The 26,540-nt window shown below is 38.7% G+C and overlaps 1 protein-coding gene across 2 annotated transcripts in view; it reads left to right on the forward strand.

Moving 5' to 3' along the window:
- Positions 1 to 23,768, forward strand: part of LOC136266168 (uncharacterized) — an 82,566-nt gene extending 58,798 nt beyond the window's left edge. For both annotated transcript variants that reach the window (XM_066061158.1, XM_066061159.1), the window contains exons 22-39: positions 45 to 84; positions 513 to 633; positions 681 to 808; positions 20,360 to 20,635; positions 20,771 to 20,953; positions 21,004 to 21,080; positions 21,131 to 21,265; positions 21,530 to 21,655; positions 21,712 to 21,884; positions 21,936 to 22,071; positions 22,132 to 22,287; positions 22,346 to 22,445; positions 22,494 to 22,564; positions 22,612 to 22,746; positions 22,795 to 22,926; positions 23,012 to 23,163; positions 23,397 to 23,532; positions 23,587 to 23,768. In XM_066061158.1, coding sequence (XP_065917230.1) covers positions 45 to 84; positions 513 to 633; positions 681 to 808; positions 20,360 to 20,635; positions 20,771 to 20,953; positions 21,004 to 21,080; positions 21,131 to 21,265; positions 21,530 to 21,655; positions 21,712 to 21,884; positions 21,936 to 22,071; positions 22,132 to 22,287; positions 22,346 to 22,445; positions 22,494 to 22,564; positions 22,612 to 22,746; positions 22,795 to 22,926; positions 23,012 to 23,163; positions 23,397 to 23,532; positions 23,587 to 23,670 — 2,361 coding nt within the window. In that variant the 3' untranslated portion in view covers positions 23,671 to 23,768. The remainder of the gene's footprint in view (positions 1 to 44; positions 85 to 512; positions 634 to 680; positions 809 to 20,359; positions 20,636 to 20,770; positions 20,954 to 21,003; positions 21,081 to 21,130; positions 21,266 to 21,529; positions 21,656 to 21,711; positions 21,885 to 21,935; positions 22,072 to 22,131; positions 22,288 to 22,345; positions 22,446 to 22,493; positions 22,565 to 22,611; positions 22,747 to 22,794; positions 22,927 to 23,011; positions 23,164 to 23,396; positions 23,533 to 23,586) is intronic.
- Positions 23,769 to 26,540: the final 2,772 nt, after the last annotated feature.

Here is a 26,540-nt window from a genome sequence, read left to right on the forward strand (position 1 = left end):
GTGTAGCAATTGACTGAAATGGAATTTAATTGTGAACATTACAGAATCCAAGATATGCATCTAGTGGCTACTCACAGCCAATTGGTTAGTTAAATTGGGAGAAATGAATACTTTGAGTTAGTTTATATTTGTGACCAGATTTTGGCAATGTTTATAAAACAAGGCATTTCATGTTATCAAAACATTTTAGTCACTACCTCAAAGTATTAAAATTTAGTGAAATTATCCAATAAGTGCGTAATTGTCTTAATGGCAACACAGTGATTTGTAACATTGCTATTGTTTTATGCATGCTGATTTTCCAAAATCTGGTCGCATTTTTTGTATATATACGTAAATGTTTGTTGTACTAGTGTATACTTAAAATATTATGGGTGTACTAAATGGCATTGATTAGTTCCTGATCTATTAACAACTGACAGTTTACAAGTATGCAGAGCCACCCTTCTATAATGAAGTGTATATATACGCAACATTACAATCTGTATGTTGCTATTGTTTATCACATGTAGCACTTCCTGTCTCATCTTCTGGTGGTGGAGGTAGTTCAGGAGGAGGAGCTGCTATAATAGGAGTTGTTGTTGTCCTGATCATCATCATGATAGCCATCATCATTGTCATCATTGCACTGCTGTAAGTGATCACCTGTATGATGTTACCGTGGTGATGACTACTAACAGGTGGTATAGGAAGAAATATAACAAGAAAGACCCAGCTCTAGCTGCAGTCACAAATCCTATTACTAAAGAACATATTCCACTAAAGGAGAAGAGTTCTGTTATGTTGGGCCCAACAGAAACTAAATCATGTAAGAAATACCATTTAATGTTGTTTAATGTTGCTTGTCAGTTTAACCCGGTCAGCAGGACTTACCCTGTTGTGAACAGGTTGCCACCGTCAACAGATGGTGGTTGTTTTGGTAGGTGTGCAGGGTTCCATGGATTCTCCTATTAATTCTCAAATAGGCCCCTTTTCAACAATTTTACATGATGTATACAGCATGTTTTACTACAAAGGCTTGGAGGTAGAAATGCTTGGGGATTCTAACATTCTCTGAAGCCACAAGACTTTCTGCATGCCACAACTTTCCTAATAGAAACCCTGCACTATCACACCCTGAGCTAGCCTCAAGATGGAAAAGATAAGGGAAAAAATGGGGGATTTACTAAGCTCCCTGCTGGGACTGTCTGTGGTGCATGCTTCACCTCCCCACACCCCCGTTATTAATTTTATTTATTTTTTGGGGCAATACATTACATTAAACCCCACCCAACAATCCCTTTGTGATTATCGTCTTCTAAAATACTAATATGAGATAGTTGGTAGAGGGGAGTGGTATGGGAGGGACAAGATTCACTATGCCATATAGCACCATGTGTTCTAACACCTCTCCACGCGCCTTTTTCTTGTAACGCATGTGCAATGTTATTGTCCAATTATTGCCAACCCTTCTCATGTGTGTGCCTTCCCAATCTTCCCTCCAGTCATGGTGGAGCTTTGTGTTAGTCACTATCATAATACACTCATGCATGCTCGACTGCAACATTAACTTAGTTTAACTAGTTAAACTCCATTTAATGTTGCTTGTCAATTTAACCCGGTCAGCAGGACTTACCCTGTTGTGAACAGGTTGCCACCATCAACAGATGGTGGTTGTTTTGGTAGGTGTGCAGGGTTCCATGGATTCTCCTATTAATTTTCAAATAGGCCCCTTTTCAACAATTTTACATGATGTATACAGCATGTTTTACTACAAAGGCTTGGAGGTAGGAATGCTTGGCGATTCTAACATTCTCTGAAGCCACAAGAATTTCCGCATGCCAAAGAAAGGCAACTGCCTTTCCCTCCAAGCCATAGGAACCGTAAAACCTCTGGGATATTCCCTGCACACCCACCACAAAGAATGTCCTCAAATCAAAACGATTTCCAGGTTGGTGTGAATGTTTGCCATATTGAACTGAACCATGTTGAACTGCTTGTATCAAACTGAACCATGTTGAACCGCTCTGGAGTGGACCTGCTAGGGATGGTTCGATCTAGTTCTACATACCCAATATAAACAGTTCTGACCTTGCAATTCAACTTAGTTCTAATAAACAGAATAAGATGTGAAAAAAAATACAGCTAAAATGCATATGGTGACTGTAATGATAAAATGAGGCGAGCATGAGTTCTCCTGTGCATGTTGCTCACTCTTTGACCCAAGTAGTATAATTATAAGCACTGATAACAGGGGGTCAACAGGGGTCAGGTTATGCTCCCCTGGTAAACTTAGACCATCTGAGATTGGTTGTGAGAGCAATTTAAGTTGTTAAATTCTATCAAAGTATTGTATTAAAAATTTGCTTGACTGCATGTTGTATCAGAGTGAGTGTTCTATGTTAGGGTGACTGCTCCACTAAAGTATATCGATCTTGCTTGACCAGTTTCTGAAAAGTAAACCTCAGTAGCTATCCACTTAGAGCTGAACCTGGATGGACTCTTACTATGTACACTATAAGTTGAACTAAACAGCATACAAACCCTGTTAATACATGCTTTTAATGCATCTAAAGGTCCAACATAACTCCCAGTTCAGTGAGTTCAGATACAAATACCTGATGAGGCAGCTGCCTCACCTGCCTACACTATAGCTATGCCTCAGCAGGGAGTAGTTGAACACAATTAATACATAACTGATATTGGATCAACTATAGGTATACCTGGAAGGTGGATTCATTGTCTGTGCGTACTGGCTAGCTCTATAAATGCTTCAAAGAATCTGCTCAAAGTGTGGTGTAAGGAGGCTTGTACTATCCATTACACTGACTGCAGGATGAATGAAGCTATAGGTTGCCATTGGAGAATAAGTGGACTTGAAGCATTGCGCCATTGTGATTAAAAATGGAGACTGGTGTTGGGTTATATAGTCTGTGTGAGGAATAGTAAACATCAGTGCTGCTCAGCATTATAGCATCTATCGAGTAGGAGACACTAAACCATTCATGTAGAGTACTGCACAGCTGCCTGGAATGTGTGTGTGTGTGTGTGTGTCCATCCCATTTATCCCTCGGAATCTATAGTCACGGATGAGGTAGTGGAGCTGGCAGCCAGGTGGCTGGTGGACATAAACAAAAGAACGAATGCAGGTTACCATGGGAGATGTGGTCAGCTGTGTTATTATTGTACCACTGCTAAGTGTCTACAGGCTAGATCAATCTCGGAATTAGTAAAAACAAAGAACCACAGGCTGCATTACAAGTACATGGCAGCTTTATAGTGTCTATTCACAGCAGTGACAACTCTGGAATGGTCAAACTGAAATTGTACCTGACTTCTTCCACAAAGCCCAAACAATTGGATTTTTCTTTTTAAAATTACTATGATGTTATATTTGACCCCATGTGGTAGTAGATGCCTTTCTTTTTTTCTTTTCTTTTTTTGTTTGTTTTGCCTGCCAAAACACACAACAACTCAGGTTTGCCACCAGCACAAATCAGAATGAAACTTTATCATTCAGAAGCATATTTAATGTTGGCTGCTGTGCATACATGCAGAACATGAATAATTTGGCACAACCAACAACCTCCATGGCTTGCTTTCCCACATAATCTGTCCTACATCCTAGCCATAGTATATAAGTACAATTCGATGCCCCTGGAATGCCTTAATAGTTGCAGATTAGAATAACTGTATACAAGTTGTGCTGCCCATTAGAGCTGCTCTAGACAGTCCAAGGCAAGAAGTTTGATAGAATATTGAAAATTGGGGGCATGACAAGCATATACCTAAAAATATTTGATATGAGGTGATATATATATATTGTAAATTCAAAAATGTCAGCAAAGTACCATAGCCAAGTTAAACTATATCTTTAATGGGTCGAGGTGGTGTGTGGGAAAAAAGCAGCAATCTAGTGGAAGCAACAGTCATAAACAATTTATCGATATAGTGTGTTTCCAAGACCAGATAGTTCATACCCAGAAGGCTGAATTTTATTTTATTTTTTTTGGTTGAGCTTGTTTACAAGTTGCAAGATAGATGGTAAAACATCGGGGTCATTTGAGTGATCAAACTCACTGGCTGTTGCTTGGAATGGCTATAAGCTTGCTGGCCAGGTGCAACATGCTCGGTTTTGTCTTTGTCAATTTTTCCTCTTATATCCTCTTAATTAGCTTGGCTGGCACTGGTCATAGTCTCCGTTGTATCTTTGGTATGAACAATATCTATAGGGTCGGGATCCTTGACATGGCCGACAGGTTAGAGAATTGATAATTAGGTACCTCACATAAGCTTTTCTTAACCAAATATCATCATGTGATTGGGCAACCCGTGCCATGCCATTTAAAAACATTTATTTCCTTAAATTATTTAAGTGTAACAAATCGCAAAACATATTGTCTGTATTGTCACCTTAGTAACACACAAATACATTATGTTACTATGAATGTCTACATGTACAAGAATGACTATCTCCACTGCATATGAAACTACCAACACGTGCAATTATATCTGCACACATGCATGCATATATATACACGCTGCTTATACATATACATACACACATATAATATATATCAAGACACATGGTAGTGTGTCGTGTGGCCCAAGAAGCCGGCGTGCAACACCCGTGAGTATATTAACAGGAAGAAAGAAAACACAATTTTCGCACCTCATAGCTCTGTGCTGCCTTGATGAAACAAGACGATTTTTGCTGTGAACACTCCCTCCAACTTCAGCACTCCACATTCCAAATTTGAGCGAAATCGCATACGCGTTCCCGAGATATGCGACTTCAAAAATTGGCTTAGTTTCTTCGTTTTTTTTTTCTTATTTTTATTCCTCTTGTCGCCGCACACTTACAAAAACTGCTATAAAACGCGAACGCCATATCCGATTGCCTTGAAATTTGGCACACAGAAGGGTGGTATAAAGGCGCATCTCGGTACCAACTTTGGCTGGAATACGATAAACAGGCAAAGAGTTATGAGCGAGTATTCAGGAAAAATAACACCAATATGTTGTCACGCCTACAGGTTAAACCGCGTATGGGAAGAAGCTGACAATCGGTGGGTGGATAAGTTAACTATTGAACCTCAAACCTTTTGTGGTTTGAAAGAAATCGAGCTAAAAACCAGGAAGATACAACGAAAAAACCAACACTGTGTAACAATTACGCAATCGAGATTAGCTAATAAAAAAACGACTGCTTACCACGCCTACCAGATAAACCGCTTGGGGTAATGCTTTGAAAATCGTTGTACAGATGGAGTAATCATCTTAGAAAGGCTCATCAATAGTGTAGAAGAATCAGACTTAAAGCCACGGAGTTATAACACGAAATCCAACTTGGTGCAGCAAGTGCGAGATCGAGATACTCTAATAGAGCAGTCATCCTAATAGAGCAGTCACCCTGAAGAGAATTCAAGAGATCAGCTAGAAACAAGAAACCTGTATAGAGATCAGCTACACACAAGTCACCCTGTAGAGAGATCAGCTAGAAGAAGTTACCTTGTAGGGAATTCATGCAAGAGATAGTTCAACTAGAAGAAATCACCTTGTAGAGTTCAGCTACAAAGAAACCACCATGTAGAGATTTCAGCTACACACAAGTCACCCTGTAGAGAGATCAGCTAGAAGAAGTTACCTTGTAGGGAGTTCATGCAAGAGATAGTTCAACTAGAAGAAATCACCTTGCAGAGAGTTCAGCTACAAAGAAACCATCATGTAGAGAGTTCAGCTACAAACAAATCTCCCTGTAGAGAGCTTAGCTAGAAGAAGTTACCTTGTAGAGAGTTCAGCTACAAAGAAACCATAATGTAGATAGTTCAGCTACAAACAAATCTCCCTGTAGAGAGATCAGCTTGAAGAAGTTACCTTGTAGAGATTTCAGCTTCAAACAAATCACCCTGTAGAAAGATCAGCTACCTTGTAGAGAGTTCAGTTACAAAGAAACAACCATGTAGAGAGCTCAGCTACAAACAAATCTCCCTGTAGAGAGCTTAGCTAGAAGAAGTTACCTTTTAGAGAGTTCAGCTACAAAGAAACCATTCTGTAAAGAGCTCAGCTGCAAACAAATCACCTGTACAGAATTCAGCTACAAACAAATCACCCTGTAGAGAGATCAGCTAGAAGAAGTTACCTTGTAGATCGTTTAGCTACAAACAAATCACCCTGTAGGGAGATCAGCTAGAAGAAGTTACCTCGTAGGGAGTTCAGCTACAAAGAAACCACCATGTAGAGAATTCAGCTGCAGAGAAATCACCCTGCATAAAATTCTGCCACAAACAAATTGCCCTATAGAAAGATCAGTTAGAAGAAGTTACCTTGTAGAGAGTTCATCTACAAAGAAACCATTCTGTAAAGAGCTCAGCTGCAAACAAATCACCTGTACAGAATTCAGCTACAAACAAATCACCCTATAGAGAGATCAGCTAGAAGAAGTTACCTTGTAGATCGTTCAGCTACAAACAATTCACCCTGTAGAGAGAGCAATTAGAAGTCACCTTGTAGAGTGTTCAATTACATAGAAACCACCATGGAGATTTCTGTAATCAATATATGTATTATATATATATATATATAATTTGTACATTTACTGATAAAATATTTAAAGTACATCTACTTCATCTTTTCTTCTTCCTGTGGTAAAGAAAAATAGGTTTAAAAAGTCCCAAAGCCGGCCATAGGCTGGCTTTGGGGTATACAAATACAAAAAGAAATGAAATCTAATTCAAAACAGCCAAGCTGTAAAAAAAGTGTGCGGCCCTCAATAAGGCTATGGTGAAGAAACATGTGAAATCCAAGGTGGCGGCCAAGAAATGGCTGTGATGGTAGGTTAATGGTAAAAATTTTAATAATGACCATTCAGGTGAATTTTATGCCAAGACCAAGCAGCACCAAAATTCATCTGAATTGTTGTTATTAAAAATTTTACCATTAACCTACCATCACAGCCATTTCTTGGCCGCCACCTTGGATTTCACATCTTTTTTTCACCATAGCCTTTTTGAGGGCCGCACACTTTTTTTACAGCTTGGCTGTTTTGGATTAGATATATATGTAGTAGTTGTAACATGGGCACAAGTGATTTGCCTGAAATATACACACGAGCACGAGAGCGCAGCCCGAGTGCAAGTGTGTATATTTCAGGCAAATCACAAGTGCCCATGTTACAACTTATATATTCCACTTGGGTGAATCACCTGCAAGTGTACATGGAAATTGCTGGAATGCTTTGCGAGTGTATTTATATGGAACCATGTGACTTTTGATTGTGGGTAACGTCGTAAGAGCAACAACAAGGCACTGCTGAGAGGCCGAGCGTAAGTGTATCGTCACGAGCAAGCAGATCGCTTCGATTGTGGGTACGCAATTAAACACAGGAAGCCCAAATACGAGCTGAACAGCTCATAATGAAGCTTAAGTGCACTATAAAGTACTTACTATACTAGCCATGAATAAACTAAAGCAGTGAATATGTTTACAGCACTATAATGGCCTAGCCAATTAAGCGCCACGCCCAGTCACTACGCGTGTGTGACATCGCACCAGGTGTCAAAACGGCAATGTAAAGACGATTCAACTACACTAAAGTACTTACTTTACTAGCCATGAATAAACTAAAGTAGTGAATACTATTAACACTAATGGCCAAATCAATTAAGCGCTACACCCAGTGTCTGTGGGACATCCCCACGTGACTATTGAATGTAACATGTTTAATATAAACTAACCTGTGACCTTCTTCATTCAGTAAAACAATGAACTATCTTCTTCCCCAAGTCCATGATCTATGCTTTGGCTCACTTTACAAAAACTAAAACCCACTATTGATCCTGTGAAGTGTCGCTATATTAAAGGAGAGGAGATCACACAGTTTCATCAAAGAAATCAAATGATTTCTGAAAATGCTTGGAATGCATTAATAAGAATAGGAGGTAGTATATACAAGTTATATCACTCCTAGGAGGGATATAACTTGTATATACTACCTCCTATTCTCGTTACTGCATTCCTGAGCACTGCTAGCAGTGCTATTATACCACTTATACACCTTCTCTTCCCTTTGAAGTGAGGTGTGAAAGTGGTATATTATATAGTTATACAACGGCCACGAGTGCTCTGCCTGATATAAACGCACGAGCCTGAGGGCCGTTAGGCCCGAAGGCAAGTGCGTTTATACAGGCAGAGTACGAGTGCACGTTGTATAACTGTTATGTACCACTCACCTAATAGGTGGGGAGAGTCTCACAAGACAGCTGTAACACTTATAAAGGCCAGGTTTCTAACATCGATTGTGGGTAACCAAGCTGGATGTTGCGATGACGTTCCCCTTGCAGTACTGCAGCCACCTGAGATATTGAAAGATAGTACGCTATGGGTTATATCACTAACCTGCATTCGCTGTTCGACTCTCATCATGTAGTGCTCAGTGTCCCATATAGACTAAGCACCAGACTAATCTCCATAGTGATTCTCTCGAGCGAAAATAAGCAGCTAAATAGACGGTTTAAGTAAACAAAACCTAACTACTAAACGATACTAATATAATTCTTACTATTCACACTGGCTAAACTCGAATCTGGTGGCATGACAAAACTGGTTACCACAATCGAACGTAAAGGTTAGTATTATTTAGAATATATTTGTTTTATTGAGTCATTGTCGAAGTGGACTACAGTTTAATCTGGGCTAAGATGGCACCAGCTAGTAAGGTGTATAAGTACGTTTATATATATGTAGACTAGAGTTGTGGCCACCCACGTTGGCTTTTGCGATCGCCATTGGCTGCTTGTAAACATTATACGTATTGGTGACGTTATGGCCCACAATCGACCTTTACATGTCAGGTTATAAAAGAATTCGAGTGATCTGTGAAGTGTCTTTCCACCTATTAGGTGAGGTGTCGTAGTGGTCTTCGCCACCGGCACTTGTGCTATGTTGCACAAAACCACAGCCAGTGCAATATCTGTATATTGCACTGCGGTCGGTGCATTATAACTTATAATGCAATCGTTGTGGTCTACAGTGCGTTATAAGTTATAATGCACTCGCTGCGGTCTGCAGCAGTGCAATATACAAATTATGGCACTGGTGGTGCCTTTGAACTGCCCACGCAGAGTGGTACATGTACAGATACACACACAAACATATACCCCCTACATGCATATATATATATATCAAGACACACGATAGTGTGTCGTGCGGCCCAAGAAGCCGGCGCGCCACACCGTGAGTATATTGACAGGAAGAAAGAAACGTCATTTTCACACTTTTGTATCTCGGTGATAGCTTATCTGATTGAAACCAAATTTGCTGCAGAGTTGCCCGCCAGCTAGGGGAGTCTACATTCCAAATTTGAAGGAAATCACTCAAGCCATTTCCGAGATATGAGCGGCCAAAGTTTCGTTTTTTTTTTCTTCGTTTTTTTTCTTCTTCGTCTTTTCGCACGCTTGCAAAAATTGCTATAAAACGCAAACGCGTGCTCCGATCGCCTTGAAATTTGGCACACAAAAAGGGAGTCCAAAGGCGCATCCTAGCATCATATTTGGTGCAAATCCGATGAATGGTTCAGGCGTTATGACCGATTATTCGCGTAAAACAAGATCGATTTGTTGTCACGCCTACAGGGTAAACCGCTTCATGGCATGAGCTGAAAATTGCTATGTAGATGGAGTAACCATCGTAGGAGTGTCTTTTGGTGGTTTGAAAGGAATCGAGATTAAGACCACGGAGATATGATACAAAACCCAACCTGTGTCACAATCACGCGATCGATTTTTAGTAATAAAAAAGTATTAGTTTTTAAGCCTACTAGGCAAACCGCTAAGAGCAATGAACTGAAAATCAGTGTATAGCTGGAATAATCTTCATAGAAAGTCCTTGCAGTAGTATAGAACAATATTGGATTACAAACCACTGAGTTATGATTCGAAAGCCAACTCTGTGTAGCAAATGCGAGATCGAGATATTCTAATAGAACAGTCACCCTAATAGAGCATTCAGCAAATTTATTTACTCCATTATAGAATTCTATTACATTACAAGTTATTCTGTAGGGACTTCAGCTGCAAACAGTTAATCGTATAGACAATTCAGCAAGAAGCAAGTCACCCTGTGGAGAATTAAGCTACAATTATATCACTGTAGAGATTCAGAACATTACAAGTCACACTGAAGAGAGTTCAGCTATAAACAAGTCATGCACCCTGTAGAGAGTTCACCTACAATTAAATCACTCTCTAGAGAATTCAGCTACACACAAATCACTGTGCAGAGAGTTCAGCTACAAACAAATTATCCTGTAGAGAGATCAGCTACAAACAAAACACTTTGCAGAGAGTTCAGCTACAAACAAATCAATCTTTAGAGTGATCAGCAACAAACAAATCAACTTGTAGAGAGATCAGCTAGAAACAAATCAACCTGCAGAGAGATCAGCTACAAACAATCAGCTTGTAAAGAGATCAGTTACACACAAATCAACCTGTAGAGAGATAAGCTAGAAACAAATCACCCTGTAGAGAGTTCAGCTAAAACAAATCAACCTGCAGAGAGATCAGCTACAAACATATCACCTTATAGACAGTTCAGCTACAAACAAATTACCCCGTAGAGAGATCGACTACAAACAAATCAACTTGCAGAGAGATCAGCTACACACAAATCAACTTGTAGAGAGATCAGCTAGAAACAAATCACCCTGTAGAGAGTTCAGCTAAAACAAATCAACTTGCAGAGAGATCAGCTATAAACATATCACCTTATAGACAGTTCAGCTACAAACAAATTAACCTGTAGAGAGATCGACTACAAACAAATCAACTTGCAGAGAGATCAGCTACACACAAATCAACTTGTAGAGAGATCAGCTAGAAACAAATCACCCTGTAGAGAGTTCATGATCAGCTACAAACAAATCAATGTGCAGAGAGATCAACTACAAACAAATCACCCTGTAGAGAGATCATCTAGGAACTAGACACAATGTAAGGAGTTCAGCTACAAGCAATACACCCTGTTGAGATTTAAGCTACAAACAAATCCACCTGTAGAGCGATCGGCTAGAAACAAATCACCCTGAAGAGAGGTCAGCTACAAAAAATCACCCTGTAGAGAGATCAGCTCGAAACAAATCACCCTGTAGAGACTTCAGCTACAAACAAATCAACCTGCAGAGAGATCAGCTACAAACAAATCGCCCTGTAGAGAGTTCAGCTAAAACAAATCAACCTGCAGAGAGATCAGCTACAAACAAATCACCTTATAAACAGTTCAGCTACAAACAGATTACCCTGTAGAGAGATCGACTACAAACAAATCAACTTGCAGAGAGATCAGCTACAAAAAATCACCCTGTAGAGAGATCAGCTAGAAACAAATCACCCTGTAGAGACTTCAGCTACAAATAAATTAACCTGCAGAGAGATCAGCTAGAGACTAGACACAATGTAAGGAGTTCAGCTACAAGCAAATCAGCCTGCAGAGAGATCAAATCACCTTATAGACAGTTCAGCTACAAACAAATTGCCCTGTAGAGAGATCAGTTACAAACAAATCAACCTGCAGAGAGATCAGCTACACACAAATCAACTTGTAGAGAGATCAGCTACAAACAAATCACACTGTGGAGATCAGCTAGAAACTAGACACAATGTAAGGAGTTCAGCTACAAGCAAATCAGCCTGCAGAGAGATCAAATCACCTTATAGACAATTCAGCTACAAACAAATTGCCCTGTAGAGAGATCAGTTACAAACAAATCAACCTGCAGAGAGATCAGCTACACACAAATCACCCTGTAGAGATTTCAGCTGCAAACAAATCACACTGTAGAGAGATCAGCTAGAAACTAGACACCATGTAAAGAGTTCAGCTATAGAAGAGGTCATCTTATAGAGAGTTCAGCTACAAAGAAACCATCATGTAGAGAGTTCAGCTGCAAACAAATCACTCTGTATAGAGTTCAGCTAGAAAAAGTCACCTTGTAGAGAGTTCAGCTACAAAGAAACTGCCATGTAGAGAGTTCAGCCTCAAACAAATTACCGTGTAGATAATTCAACAACAAACAAATCGCCCTGTAGAGGGATCAGCTAGAAGAAGTTACCTTGTAGAGAGTTCAGCTACAAAGAAACCATCATGTAGAGAGTTTAGCTGCAAACAAATCACCTGTAGAGAGTTCAGCTAGAAACAAATCACCCTGTAGAGAGATCAGCTAGAAGAGGTCACCTTGGAGAGAGTTCAGCTACAAAGAAATCACCACCTAAAGAGTTCAGCTACAAAAAAATCACCCTGTAGAGAGTTTAGCTAGAAGAAGTCACCTTGTAGAGAGTTCAGCTACAAAGAAACCATCATGTAGAGAGTTCAGCTGCAATCAAATCACTCTGTATAGAGTTCAGCTAGAAAAAGTCACCTTGTAGAGAGTTCAGCTACAAAGAAACTGCCATGTAGAGAGTTCAGCCTCAAACAAATTACCGTGTAGAGAATTCAACAACAAACAAGTCGCCCTGTAGAGGGATCAGCTAGAAGAAGTTACCTTGTAGAGAGTTCAGCTACAAAGAAACCATCATGTAGAGAGTTCAGCTACAAAGAAACCACCATGGATCTAGAAAGTTTAGCTGCAAACAAATAACCTGTAGAGAGTTCAGCTAGAAACAAATCACCCTGTAGAGAAATCAGCTAGAAGAATTTATCTTGTAGAGAGTTCAGCTACAAAGAAACCATCCTGTATATAGTTCAGCTATATTTTAAGTCACCTAGTAGAGAGATCAGCTGCTAAAAAATATCCTGTGGGGAATAATGGGCATGTAATAAATATATGTATATAATTACTAATAAAATCAAAAATAATTGAAGTATTAAAAATCTTCTATAAGTTCTTTTCTTCTTCCTGTGATAAATAAAAAAACACATGGGTAAAAAAGCCCCAAAGCCAGCCATAGGCCGGCTTTGCAGTATGCAAATACAAAAAGAAGTGATATCTAATCAAAAACAGCCAAGCTGTAAAAAAAGGTGCGGCCCCCAAAAAGGCCATGGTGAAAAAAGATGTGAAATCCAAGGTGGCGGCCAAGAAATGGCTGTGATGGTAGGTTAATGGTAAAAATTTTAATAACGACAATTCAGGTGAATTTTGTGCCACTTGGTCTTGGCATCAAATTCACCTGAATTGTCGTTATTAAAATTTTTACCATTAACCTACCATCACAGCCATTTCTTGGATGTCACCTTGGATTTCACATCTTTTTTCACCATGGCCTTTTTGGGGGCCGCACCTTTTTTTACAGCTTGGCTGTTTTTGATTAGATATATATATATACATGTACATTATACCCATATGTAATAGTTGTATCATGTACCCGAGTGATTTGCCTGATATGTACATCCAAGCTCGAGGTCTGTTAGGCCCGAGAGCATGGGTGCCCGAGAGCATGGGTGTACATATCAGGCAAATCACGAGGGCACGTGATTGCTACATCGTTTAACCACTGTTTACAATGTTTTCTAAACATCCAGAGGGGTAAGCTTCGCTGTAGAGTGGTTACCTCGTGATATACGAAAAGTGGGCATGGTACGTAATCAAACACGCGGACACGCGATTGTAAATTAACCATGACACTAGTTCTCACCTTAAACTTCCATTTGTCAACTCATAGGGTGGTAAGGGTGTCGAATCGCCTTCGTATGAGTGCTGTAGAATGCAAAATCGGGTTCATGGTTTTCATCACGTGAGTAATAATAAACTCCCACAATCGAATACTGCCAGGATTCTTATAAAAACAAACAATGTTACCTCATCAGATATATCAAGGCCATGGTACATTTAAATGTATCATGGCCAGCCATGGTTTATTTTAAATGTACCATAGCCAGCCATGGTTTAACTTAAATGTACCATGGCCAGCCAGGGTTTATAAGATATGTACCCTGGAATTTGGCTTTGAAGTTATGTGGTTTCATGATACATATATATATACACACACACATATATAAACGGTGTTCTATCCCTTTAGGGGAGGGGGTGTGGGGGCAATACCTTTTTGCACAAATGAAAACTCTGTCACCAGTCAACCATTTAAACTCAATTATCACTGTTGCAAGTTACCCTATGCCAATTATTGCAGTTTGTATGCTAATAAGGAGGCATTACAGAGGCGCACACATTCACCCAGCGGTCCGTGCTGGGGCACTGCAGACCCTGAGACCTTTTCTGCACAAATGAAAACTCTGTCACCAGTCAACACTGATTGCCACTTAAACTCAATCATCACTGTTGCAAGTTACCCTCTGCCAATTATTGCAGTTTGTATGCTAATATGTGACCCTATTTTGGAAAACCATACATCTGGGCACATTGACCAATTTTATTTTTTATAGCTACAATGAAGCACTGAGTGGTTATCTACCTTGTGTGAAAAATTTGTGACGATACATTGAAGCATTCCAAAGATATGGCCAATTTACTGTCTAATACATTACAAACTAACTTTTCATTATCAGTTTATGGGTCATTCCATGTCAAATCAACAAGGAATTTAGGGTCACCTCTCAGATTTTGATGAAACTTGGTGTGTTTGTAGTACCTGTGGTGCTTATCACTCATGCAAATTTTTAGCTCCATACATTCCATAGTTTCTGATTTATGACCACAAATATTTTGAATATTTCATGAAAATTTGGTCCATCTCTAGTTACAAAATTGACCGTAACTTTGCACTGTGTAAATATTTTTAAACACAATTTTCAGTGATGAATGACTGTTGATGACCTTTCCAGTGATCCCTAAATTATGGAATATCTATTTAATTATGGTTCAATAGCACTTCATTGAAAACTTTGATCCTTTGTATTTTGAAAAATGCTTCTTGAAATTTTTCAAATCATTTTGTGAATAATGATTGGGTCATAGTCTATGTTCTTTAATGTATAGCACCAAAGCATCAACCCTTTCTAGCAAATCCAAAAATGGTCCTTATTAGACAGGTTGACTATAAATTATAGATCTGACCACCATGTGTCCCTAAACATCATGTAAATGTTGTACCATCTCTTCACAAGTACCTTCTTTATAAGTTGATCCCACTGTAGTGGACTTAGCCATATTTAAGTTCCGTATGTGGCTGCATAGGTACATACAACAGAACTCCTCAGAAGGGATACCTGGATACCTTGATAACCAGGACACCTGTTTATACACTGTACTCCCACTCTAGTGGTGCACATACATTTAGACCAAGATACTTCTGTGGCTTCTGTAATATGAGCACTTTATTATGGTCCTAGCAATGGAGGGGTTTTACCATATACATGCATTACTTGTACCTCAATATGTGAAATTAATTACTACATTACTTTACATTCACGACCACTTTGAAGATCAAGTCATAAATTCATACACATATTCACGTAGGAAGTAAACATGTTAACCACTTATTTAATCTTTTACCTGTACTGATCTTCAAAACGTGAACACAAAATACTTTCAAAAACCATTAATTTTAGTAATTACAGTACTATAAATCACACATTGAGGTGCAAGCAAGTGTTAATAATATAAAAACTCTTGGTACAAGTAATGCATCTACTGTAATAACTGTATATGTGACCAGATTTTACAGAACCGAACCAAATCGCACATCAGGCAAAATCAAACTAACACCACCAGTGGATAGCTACACTATCGTACTACAAGTTTTGACCCTCAGCACTACTCAAACTACACGAGGCTGGTTTTAATAGACGTCTTTTCTGGGTGGTGTGGAGTGCCCAAATGGCGGTTTCAGGCCTTGTGAAGGACCTGGCTTGGCAAGAATCAGTGGTTTACTGGTGGACAGCCTTATAATGTTGGCCAGACGTGTTCTCTGTAGATTTTGCTACACATCAGCCACTAAGGAGCCAGCACAGCCCTGTAATCTCGTGTCTGGACTCCAATTGTGGTCTGCCTCCATTTTGAGACCTATCTTTTGCCCTCCCCGCCACCCCCCAGCCTCCACCCCTTTGTGAGCACTCGTGATACTACTTCGCCGTCCAACTGCTCAGATTTTCTATCTTATTTGGCGGGAAACTGTACAAGCAACTACAAGTACTGGAAGTGGCTTGAAAGGTAACAGATTGATGCATCTTTTGTGTAAATTTCATACGCGTGCTTCCTATCCTTGGAGAGTTATGCTGGCTTCAATTCTTTAAAACCGTTTATCTGGAAACTTCTAATGTGCGATTTGGATCGTTTTCCAAAATCCAGTCACATATAGTGTAACTCTTCTTTTCCCTGGGCTAGAAAAGATTGATGCTTTGGTGCTATACATTAATATCCAATTAAAGAAGTATAAAGTAACTGCAGCACATAGATGGCCTTTCGATACAGGTGGTTACTAATACAGGTTGTAATGTACCTAGACACCTTCGCTCTGTAAGACAAACTTGGCATGGCCTTGTTGTGAGTGATTATTGGAGGTGTACACTCCAATACAGCAATAATAGCCTGCAAATTCCACCGTATACCACAACATAATTCATTATATCTCTTGAGCCCATTGTGGTCCCACCACAAAAATTTTGTCAAACATAGCCTATGACCCAATCATTATTCACAAAAGAATTTGAAAAATTTCAAGCAGCATTTTTCAAAATATAAAGGATTAAAGTTTTCAATGAAGTGCTTTTGAACCATAATTAAGTAGATATCCCATAATTTAGGGATCACTGGAAAGGTAAATCAACAGTCTTCCATCAGTGAAAATTGTGTTTAAAAATATTTACACAGTACAAAGGTGTAGTTGATTTTGTAACTAGAGATGGACCAAATTTTCATGAGATATTCAAAATATTTGTGGTCATAAATCAGAAATTATGGAATGTATGGAGCTAAAATTTGCATGAGTGATAAGCACCACAGGTACTACAAACACACCAAGTTTCGTCACAATCCAAGAGGTGACCCTAAATTCCTTGTTGATTTGACATGGAATGACCCTTATAGAACTGAATAGTGATCAGATGTGACAAATTGATGACAAATCACTTTGTTGACAAAGATCACCATTCTTACAATCTAAAATTAATGAAAAGAGATTCTTGAGAGTTTAATCATGTGTTCTTTGTGCTTTTTCTCAATTAAATCACTTGTAATATTGTGTAAAGACAAGAAAATGTTTGGTTTTGGGAATGAAAAAATCACCCAATTTGTAAGTTAATTGTTGTCCCACGCATTGTGAAACTACTACATGGTCTGATATAATTCAGTATATCTCCTGGATAAAAGAAGCTATGGGTGTGAAATTTCACAGCAAGAAGGCTTAATAGTTGCTTTATCAGAATATGCAAAAAAAATTAATTTTAAAAAATCACTGAAATTTTCAATTGAGAATTCCCACAAATTTTGCATGTGCCCAGATGTATGGTTTTCTAAAATAGGGTCACATATAAGGAGGCACTATGGAGGCGCGCACATTCACCCAGCGGTCCGCGCTGGGGCACTGCGGACCCTGAGACCAAGGAGTGTTCATTATATTAAGGTCCCAACGGCATCTATGGAGGAGAGGAGGGGGTCGCATATTGTCTGTACTATTACCTTAAACACACTTATTAGTTGTAAATAAAATGAAAATACTAACATCTAACATACACTATATATATATATATATACATACACACACACACCCATATTAGTATGTATCAGTGTTCTATTCTTTTAGGGGAGGGTGTGGGGGTAGTACCTTAATCTGCCCAGGTGAACGCTCTTTGTTACCAGTCAACACTGATTGCTTGTTGCAAATTACCCTTTGCCAAATTACTGGATTGCAGTTTGTATGCTAAGGAGGCATGTGGTAAGGCAGTACAGAGGCACACACATTCACCCAGTGGTCCATGCCGGGGCACTGCGGACCCTGAGACCAAGGAATGTCCCTAATAGTAAGATCTCAATGGCATCTATGGAAGGGGAGTCGCCTATGAAGACAAATGTATTGTAGCTAATTAGAACTTGCTTGGCATCATTGATACATAGGTTTAGCTGTTAAGTACGGAGCAATCTCGTAATCTCCTGGATGATTGTGGGGAAGTTATTCCATGTTAGGGGAGCCATTTAATAGCCTCCGTTGGTCCCTGTATTAGCAGTAGCTTCCATTAAGTTCCCTGACTTTTCCGTTATCTCCGGCTGTAATGCCTTACTGCATCTCTTCTCGGCATCTTTTAGGCGGAATATCGACGAATGTACTGGTAGTAACGCCCAGTCTAGTTCTATGACTCTTCTGTGATGCCCCTCCTGTGTGTCCTTCTGGCGGCATATCGACGAAACGATGAATGTCTCATTGAGTTGGCCGCATTGAACTTCCGGTATAGTTCCAAGACTGTTACATTTTTGCCGTAAAGGCGGTATGTTAACGAAATGACAAGATTCACTATGCCATATAGCACCATGTGTTCTAATACCTCTCCACGCGCCTTTTTCTTGTAACGCATGCGCAATGTTATTGTCCAATTATTGCCAACCCTTCTCACGTGTGTGCCTTCTCAATCTTCCCTCCAGTCATGGTGGAGCTTTGGGTTAGTCACTATCATAATACACTCATGCATGCTCGACTGCAACATTAACCTAGTTTAACTAGTTAAACTCCATACAACATACCACACTATGTATTAATCTGTTGTGAATTAATTTACATAAATAATTTTAGCCATGCTGCAATGCTAAAAGTTTCAACCATTTGCTCATATGATTATGTTCAATATTATGCTCCTGGACCAGTGTCTGTGTTTAGGTAACCAACAAATCAATGGTAGGTGTAACAGTGTACCTAGAGACCAGGGATTGGAGACCCAACTTTTTCTTAAAAATTAATTTTAAATGATATTTTGTTCTTTACATTCTTTACTATAACTCCACAGATCATAATCGCATGGATAAACCACTTTTCTCTGTCACAGTGGCTATCAATGTACTACACAAAAGGGTCTTAGCTAATTGTACTGGCAGCTGGTCCACAAAGGTTACTTGTTATTCACAACTCCAACTACATGGATGGTGTTAGTGAATATCAACAAGTCATTGCTTGCAGCCACTTAACTTGTCAAAGGATCCTGTGCACTTCAGTGAAGATGCTGGAATAGTTATTAAGGCTGTTATAGTGTATAGCTTTCAAAGCAGACACTATAAATAATCTCCAAATGATAAATCATTTTGTGGTATACAGTATATACCCATGTGATCATGACCTGTAGAGTTAGCTACAATAGTACAATTAAGATAAAGATTGTATTAGTAGAGTGGCATAGTGCAATAGTTGTGCAATTTTTGTTACAATTATGTAACTTTCCATATAAGTTTTACTCCTTGTGACATAATTTTTTGGATATAGAGCAATTGCATATTTGACCTTTGGTGACCTTTACAGCCATTTTTGTATTGAAAATTCTTTGTTTTTGTCTTTATCTCCCTGAGGCATCATTTTGCACAGTTTCAAATTAAAGGTACTGCTAAAACAAACTACTCGGCTATTATTTGAAGTAAATATGTGATTGCATTCCAAAGTTATGTTCATTTATATTAACCATGAAATTCTATGAATTACTACCCATTAGTAATTTATACCCCAAGGGCAAAGAATTTCATGACTTACAAGAATGATCATAACTTTGTAGTGGAATGTGATGCAAACTTCAAACAAAAGTCAATATGGTTCTTAGATCAACACCTTTAATTTGATACCATGTTTTAATAGTGTAAAATAATGCCTCAGGGAGATAAAGACAAAATGATTAATTTTCAGTGAAAACATGGCTCTAAAGGTCACCAAAGGTCAAATCTGTGATGGCTCTATATCAAAAAACATATATCACGAGGAGCACAATTTGCGTAGAAAGTTTCATAATTTTATCACAAAGTGCACAAAATGCCCATTTTTGGTGCTATGCCGCTCAACTATATAAAATTATGGAGTACATAAGTATCATAAATCTGAGTTCTGCTCTTGGGTCCTTGCCAAATCAGTGCTTCTGACTTTGGGACTTTGTTTTCACACATTTCTGGCATACCCATTGAATAAAGAATACTCAACTAGTCATAATAACAAATCATAAAATATTCTTTGTATTCTTGGAAATTCATGAAATTGTATATAGCTAGTGTTAAGAAAAACAAAGCAAACTATGATGGCTACCTGACTGCTCTATTATAGAGTTACAGATTGACTATTTTAATAATAGAAAACATCAGCCATCATTCTGACATGCATTTTTACAGATAGGATATAAGTAATTCTACCTATTGCACTAGCACTATATCTGTTATGCACTAGCATTATAGGTGGTGTCTATACTTGTAATACACATGAACACAGACATACACATTAATATAGATATGTTATGCCACATTTATCCCCAGTACCAGTTGTTAATATCAAGGAACAAGAAGTGAAGACATCAGTTGGACAACCAACCACACTATACATTGAGGCACATGGTAATCCTCCACCAGAGATCAGTTGGACTAAGAATGGATTACCAGTCAATGACTCACTACTACTACAGAATGGTTCACTATACATACACAGTACCACTCACAGTGACCAGGGAACCTACACTGTAACTGCCACTGGTGATGAGGGGTCAACCAGTGAAGCCATTAAACTGTTGGTTCTTAATCCACAACATGTGCCTTGTAAGTCACTGGTATGTTGGGAGTAATGTGTTGTGTAGTGTAGTGTAATGTATTATGTAATGTGTTGTGTTGTGTGTATTGTGTAATGTGATGTGTTGTATTTAATGTGTTAGTGCGTGAGTTATCTTCCTGTAGCTAATACGTACAAGCCAATTAAAGTGGAGAACTTTGCTGAGCATATTGCCATGTTACACTCATCAATGAACCAACAATTTACTACTGATTACAGTTCTCTTGTGATGGAAAATGACTTCTCGTTTCATACATGCAAGTTGGTAGTCAATATGATGAAGAACCGCTACAAGAACATTCTGCCATGTATGTGTAAAAGTTGAGTGGTGATGTATACTTAATGTTTTGGTCCCCAGATGATCACTCCAGAGTGGTATTGAACTTACAAGACAAGCTTGCTGGAACAGACTACATCAATGCTTCTTTCATTGATGTCAGTAGAAACACATCATATACAGCTAGAATATATTGCATTTTCCACAGGGTTACAATGAGAGGAAGGCTTACATAGCATGTCAAGGTCCCATGGCCTCCACTATGGCTGAGTTTTGGAGGATGATCTGGGAACAGAATGTGACAGCCATTGTCATGGTTACTAACATTGTTGAAGAAGGGAAAGTAAGTACAGTTTGTGTAACATCAAGGTAAAGTTGTTATAACACTACCTATACATACCTGGGCAAGACTAAAGCAGCTTCTCTATGTATGACCATTTTAATGGATATGGCAGTAATTTATGAAGTATGGTTATAGTTTACAAATAAAGTGTTTTTGCATGATTTCACCCCTTATAGTACACCATCCAACTGTCTAATGAGTACATGAATATTGTATTATAACATGTACGTGTTATGGAGTGATTGTGTTACTGTAATACTACAGCCAAAATGTCAGCAGTACTGGCCAGATGCTGTGAATGGCTCATGTTCTTATGGCAACATCTCAGTGACTTTGCAGCAGGAGGAAGTACTAGCTGAATACTCCATCAGGACACTGGCTGTGAAAATGGTATGGAGAACATTGTCATAGTATAGCCAATGTAAAAAATTTTTCTATTTTTTTAGATTGAGGCTAGTTCTGAGGCAAAATCTGTCAACCTTGAAGTTCAACATTTCCACTTTACAGTCTGGCCAGATCATGGTGTGCCCAAGTATCCCACAGCACTTCTCTCGTTTCAGAAGAGAGTTAATAAACACCACAAACGTAAACGTGGTAGCCCCCTTGTTGTTCACTGCAGGTACTACAAGTGGTCATCTTGTATGTTTTATGACATGCCTGTTTTGTGTAGTGCTGGGGTAGGACGGACTGGGACATTCATTACTATTGATACGGAGTTGCAACGTATCAAACATGAGGGAATTGTGGATGTGTACAACACTGTACACAAGCTGAGGTTTAGGAGGAACTTCACAGTTCAGACACTGGTAACAGCCAATACACAAATTAACATGTCATTCTGATAATATCACACATTGCTCTCACAGGCTCAATATGTTTTTATATTTGATGCTCTGATGGAATCCATCATGTGTGGAGATAACTCTATTGCAGCTCCTGCTAAGAGTGCAAAGTTGAGGCTAGAGGAATTGGCTAAGGTGAACCCTGCTACCAAGCTATCAGGATACGAGTCTCAATTCAGGGTAACTGGTTTACTCTAATAGAACAGTCAGGTATTTGTCAGTGTTACATGTGTATTAGAAACTACAAGCATCCAGTCCTAATGAGTCAGACTTCCAATACATCAGTGCTAATCTTCCTGAGAATAGACATAAGAATCGATCTATGAAACGTTTACCACGTAAGTTATTGTGTCTAAATATTAGTGACAAAATTAATATCTTGATAGCTGACAATTCACGAGTATTTATCAACACTTCTGGATACAATTCTGATTATATCTGTGCTAGCTACATTGATGTGAGTACACAACTAGTAGCTGCACTAACATACCATTAATACATTAGGGATATCGTCATCATAAGGCATTTTTGGCTGCTGAAGGACCAATGAATTCAACCATGATTGATTTTTGGACAATGGTGTGGGAGAGGAGATCTCATGCAATTGTCATGTTGAACTTGCTGGAGGAGAATGGAAAAGTATTAATACCATAACACTTTATCACTGCATTTGCACATTGACTATAGGAGGTTTCTGCCAAGTACTGGCCTGATAAAGGAGAAACAATGAAAATTGGACATTTTGTTATTGAAACAACCACTGAGTCTAAAGCTGATAAGTACTTTGTGCGACGCATTATGCAAGTTACACATGCCAAAGTGAGTACCATAATCTATTTTGTAGTGTAATTAATTAATGACATCACAGTTGTGTAGCATTACATTACACCTTTGTAATTCTTAGGAGTCAACTCCTCGGACCATTAACCACTTCCAGTACTTGTGCTGGCCAGATCACTCCTGTCCATCAGAGGCCTCCTCCATCATGGATATGGTTGAGATGGTTGAGACTGTGCAACGCAGAAGTAAAAATGGGCCAATCACTGTCCACTGCAGGTACATATGAACACACCACTAACTACAACCTATTGTATATAGCTGTGATATAGAAAACCCTGAGGGCAAATGTGAGATTCCTATTACTGAGAATGTGTGTATAGGATTAAATCTAGCACCTTCAAATAAAAAAAATTTAAAGACATTTTAAATGGGTCATACTGTCAGTAACTTTGACTGCTTAATAACAAGAGAGTAATACACATCCTGAAATTTGAATCTTTTGTTGTTAGTGATGGCTTGGGACGTACTGGAAGTTTCTGTGCTCTTATGTTGTGTCATGATCGGTTCAAGACTGAACACATGGCTGATGTGTTCTATGCCATTAAGACCATGCGTACCCAACGTCCAGGAATGGTGGAGAACACTGTAAGACCTCACCATGTGTATATCATATGCTGCATTTTATTCTTTAATTTTTAGGCTCAGTATGAGTTCATCCACAAAACCCTCAAGGAGACCATGGACCGTCTGGACACATATTCCAACTTTGACAATCAAATTTAACTTTAGTAAATATCTTTAGGATTTTTAGAACTAGTTTTTTTTCATAGGCATATTATAGGAATTTTACTTTATAGATAAGGGTGTGTTTGCAAGAAAGAAGTGTGTGATACAATTTATCAATAACATACTTGTAAACTCTTTGGTATAAATAAGAGTTTGGGGTCCCTTATATATTCCTTCGTTGCTGAATTTTCTACAAAGAGACTTGTAATGTATCTGAACTTTGATTTGTATTATATCTAATCCAAAACAGCCAAGCTGTAAAAAAAGTGTGCGGCCCTCAGAAAGGCTATGGTGAAAAAAGATGTGAAATCCAAGGTGGCGGCCAAGAAATGGCTGTGATGGTAGGTTAATGGTAAAAATTTTAATAATGACAATTCAGGTAAATTTTGTGAAGCAGCACAAAAATTCACCTGAATTGTCGTTATTAAAATTTTTACCATTAACCTACCATCACAGCCATTTCTTGGCCGCCACCTTGGATTTCACATCTTTTTTCACCATAGCCTTTCTGAGGGCCGCACACTTTTTTTACAGCTTGGCTGTTTTGGATTAGATTTCATTTCTTTTTGTATTTGTATACCCCAAAGCCGGCCTATGGCCAGCTTTGGGACTTTTTTAACCTATGTTTTTTTTCTTTACTACAGGAAGACGAAAACATGAAGTAGATGTACTTTAAATATTTTATCAGTAAATGTACAAATTATATATATAATACATATGTGATCGGATTTGCGAAAAGGGGTCTTCCACACACATCCAATTTGCCAACTTTGACAATTGATAACTTCAGATTGGAAAGAGCTATTGCCTTGAAATTTGGACAGTGGTGATTTCTTTGCAGCTGAACTCTCTACATGATAGTTTCTTTGTAGCTGAACTCTCTACAAGGTAATTTCTTCTAGCTGATCTCTCTACAGGGAGATTTTTTGTAGCTGAACTATCTACAAGGTAACTTCTTCTAGCTGATCTCTCTACAGGGTGATTTGTTTGTAGCTGAATTCTTTACAGGTGATTTGTTTGCAGCTGAGCTCTTTACAGAATGGTTTCTTTGTAGCTGAACTCTCTACAAAGTAACTTCTTCTAACTGATCTTTCTACAGGGTGATTTGTTTGTAGCTGAACTATCTACAAAGTAACTTCTTCTAGCTGATCTCTCTACAGGGAGATTTGTTTGTAGCTGAACTCTCTACAGGTGATTTGTTTGTAGCTGAATTCTGTACAGGTGGTTTCTTTGTAGCTGAACTCTCTAAAAGGTAACTTCTTCTAACTGATCTTTCTACAGGGCAATTTGTTTCTTGCAGAATTTTCTACAGGGTGATTTCTTTGCAGCTGAACTCTCTACATGATGGTTTCTTTGTAGCTGAACACTCTACAAGGTAATTTCTTCTAACTGATCTCTCTACAGGGTGATTTGTTTGTAGCTGAACTATCTACAAGGTAACTTCTTCTAGCTGATCTCTCTACAGGATGATTTGTTCGTAGCTGAATTCTGTACAGGTGATTTGTTTGCAGCTGAGCTCTTTACAGAATGGTTTCTTTGTAGCTGAACTCTCTACAAGGTAACTTTTCTAGCTGATGTCTCTACAAGGTAGCTAGTTTGTAGCTGAACTCTCTACATGGTGGTTTCTTTGTAACAGAACTTTCTACAAGGTGACTTCTTCTAGCTGATCTTTCAATAGGGTGATTTGTTTGTAGCTTCACTCTCTACAAGGTAACTTCTTCTAGCTGATCTCTCTACAGGGAGATTTGTTTGTAACTGAACTTTGTAAATGATGGTTTCTTTGTAGCTGAACACTCTACAAGTTAACTTCTTCTAGCTGATCTCTCTGCAGGGTGATTTGTTTGTAGCTGAATTCTGTACAGGTGATTTGTTTGCAGCTGAGCTCTTTACAGAATGGTTTCTTTGTAGCTGAACTCTCTACAAGGTAACTTCTTCTAACTGATCTTTCTACGGGGCAATTTGTTTCTGGCAGAATTTTCTACAGGGTGATTTCTTTGCAGCTGAACTCTCTACATGGTGTTTTCTTTGTAGCTGAACTCTCTACAAGGTAACTTCTTCTAGCTGATCTCTCTATAGGGTGACTTGTTCGTAGCTGAACGATCTACAAGGTAACTTCTTCTAGCTGATCTCTCTACAGGGAGATTTGTTTGTAGCTGAACTCTCTACAGGTGATTTGTTTGAAGCTGAACTCTCTAAATGATGGTTTCTAAATGATCGTTTCTTTGTAGCTGAACTCTCTACAAGTTAACTTCTTCTAGCTGATCTCTCTACATGGTGATTTGTTTGTAGCTGAACTATCTACAAGGTAACTTCTTCTAACTGATCTTTCTACAGGGCAATTTGTTCGTGGCAGAATTTTATACAGGGTGATTTCTTTGCAGCTGAACTCTCTACATGGTGGTTTCTTTGTTGCTGAACTCTCTACAAGGTAACTTCTTCTAGCTGATCTCTCTACAGGGTGATTTGTTTGTAGCTGAACGATCTACAAGGTAACTTCTTCTAGCTGATCTCTCTACAGGGAGATTTTTTTGTAGCTGAACTCTCTACAGGTGATTTGTTTGAAGCTGAACTCTCTAAATGATGGTTTCTTTGTAGCTGAACTCTCTACAAGTTAACTTCTTCTAGCTGATCTCTCTACATGGTGATTTGTTTGTAGCTGAATTCTGTATAGGTGATTTGTTTGCAGCTGAGCTCTTTAAATAATGGTTTCTTTGTAGCTGAACTCTCTCAAGGTAACTTCTTCTAGCTGATGTCTTTACAGGGTCACTAGTTTGTAGCTGAATTCTCTACATGGTGGTTTCTTTGTAACTGAACTCTCTACAAGGTAACTTTTTCTAGCTCATCTTTCTACAGGGTGATTTATTTGT

Source organism: Dysidea avara, chromosome 9 (genome assembly GCF_963678975.1).
Source record: "Dysidea avara chromosome 9, odDysAvar1.4, whole genome shotgun sequence".
NCBI classification, from domain to species: domain Eukaryota; kingdom Metazoa; phylum Porifera; class Demospongiae; order Dictyoceratida; family Dysideidae; genus Dysidea; species Dysidea avara.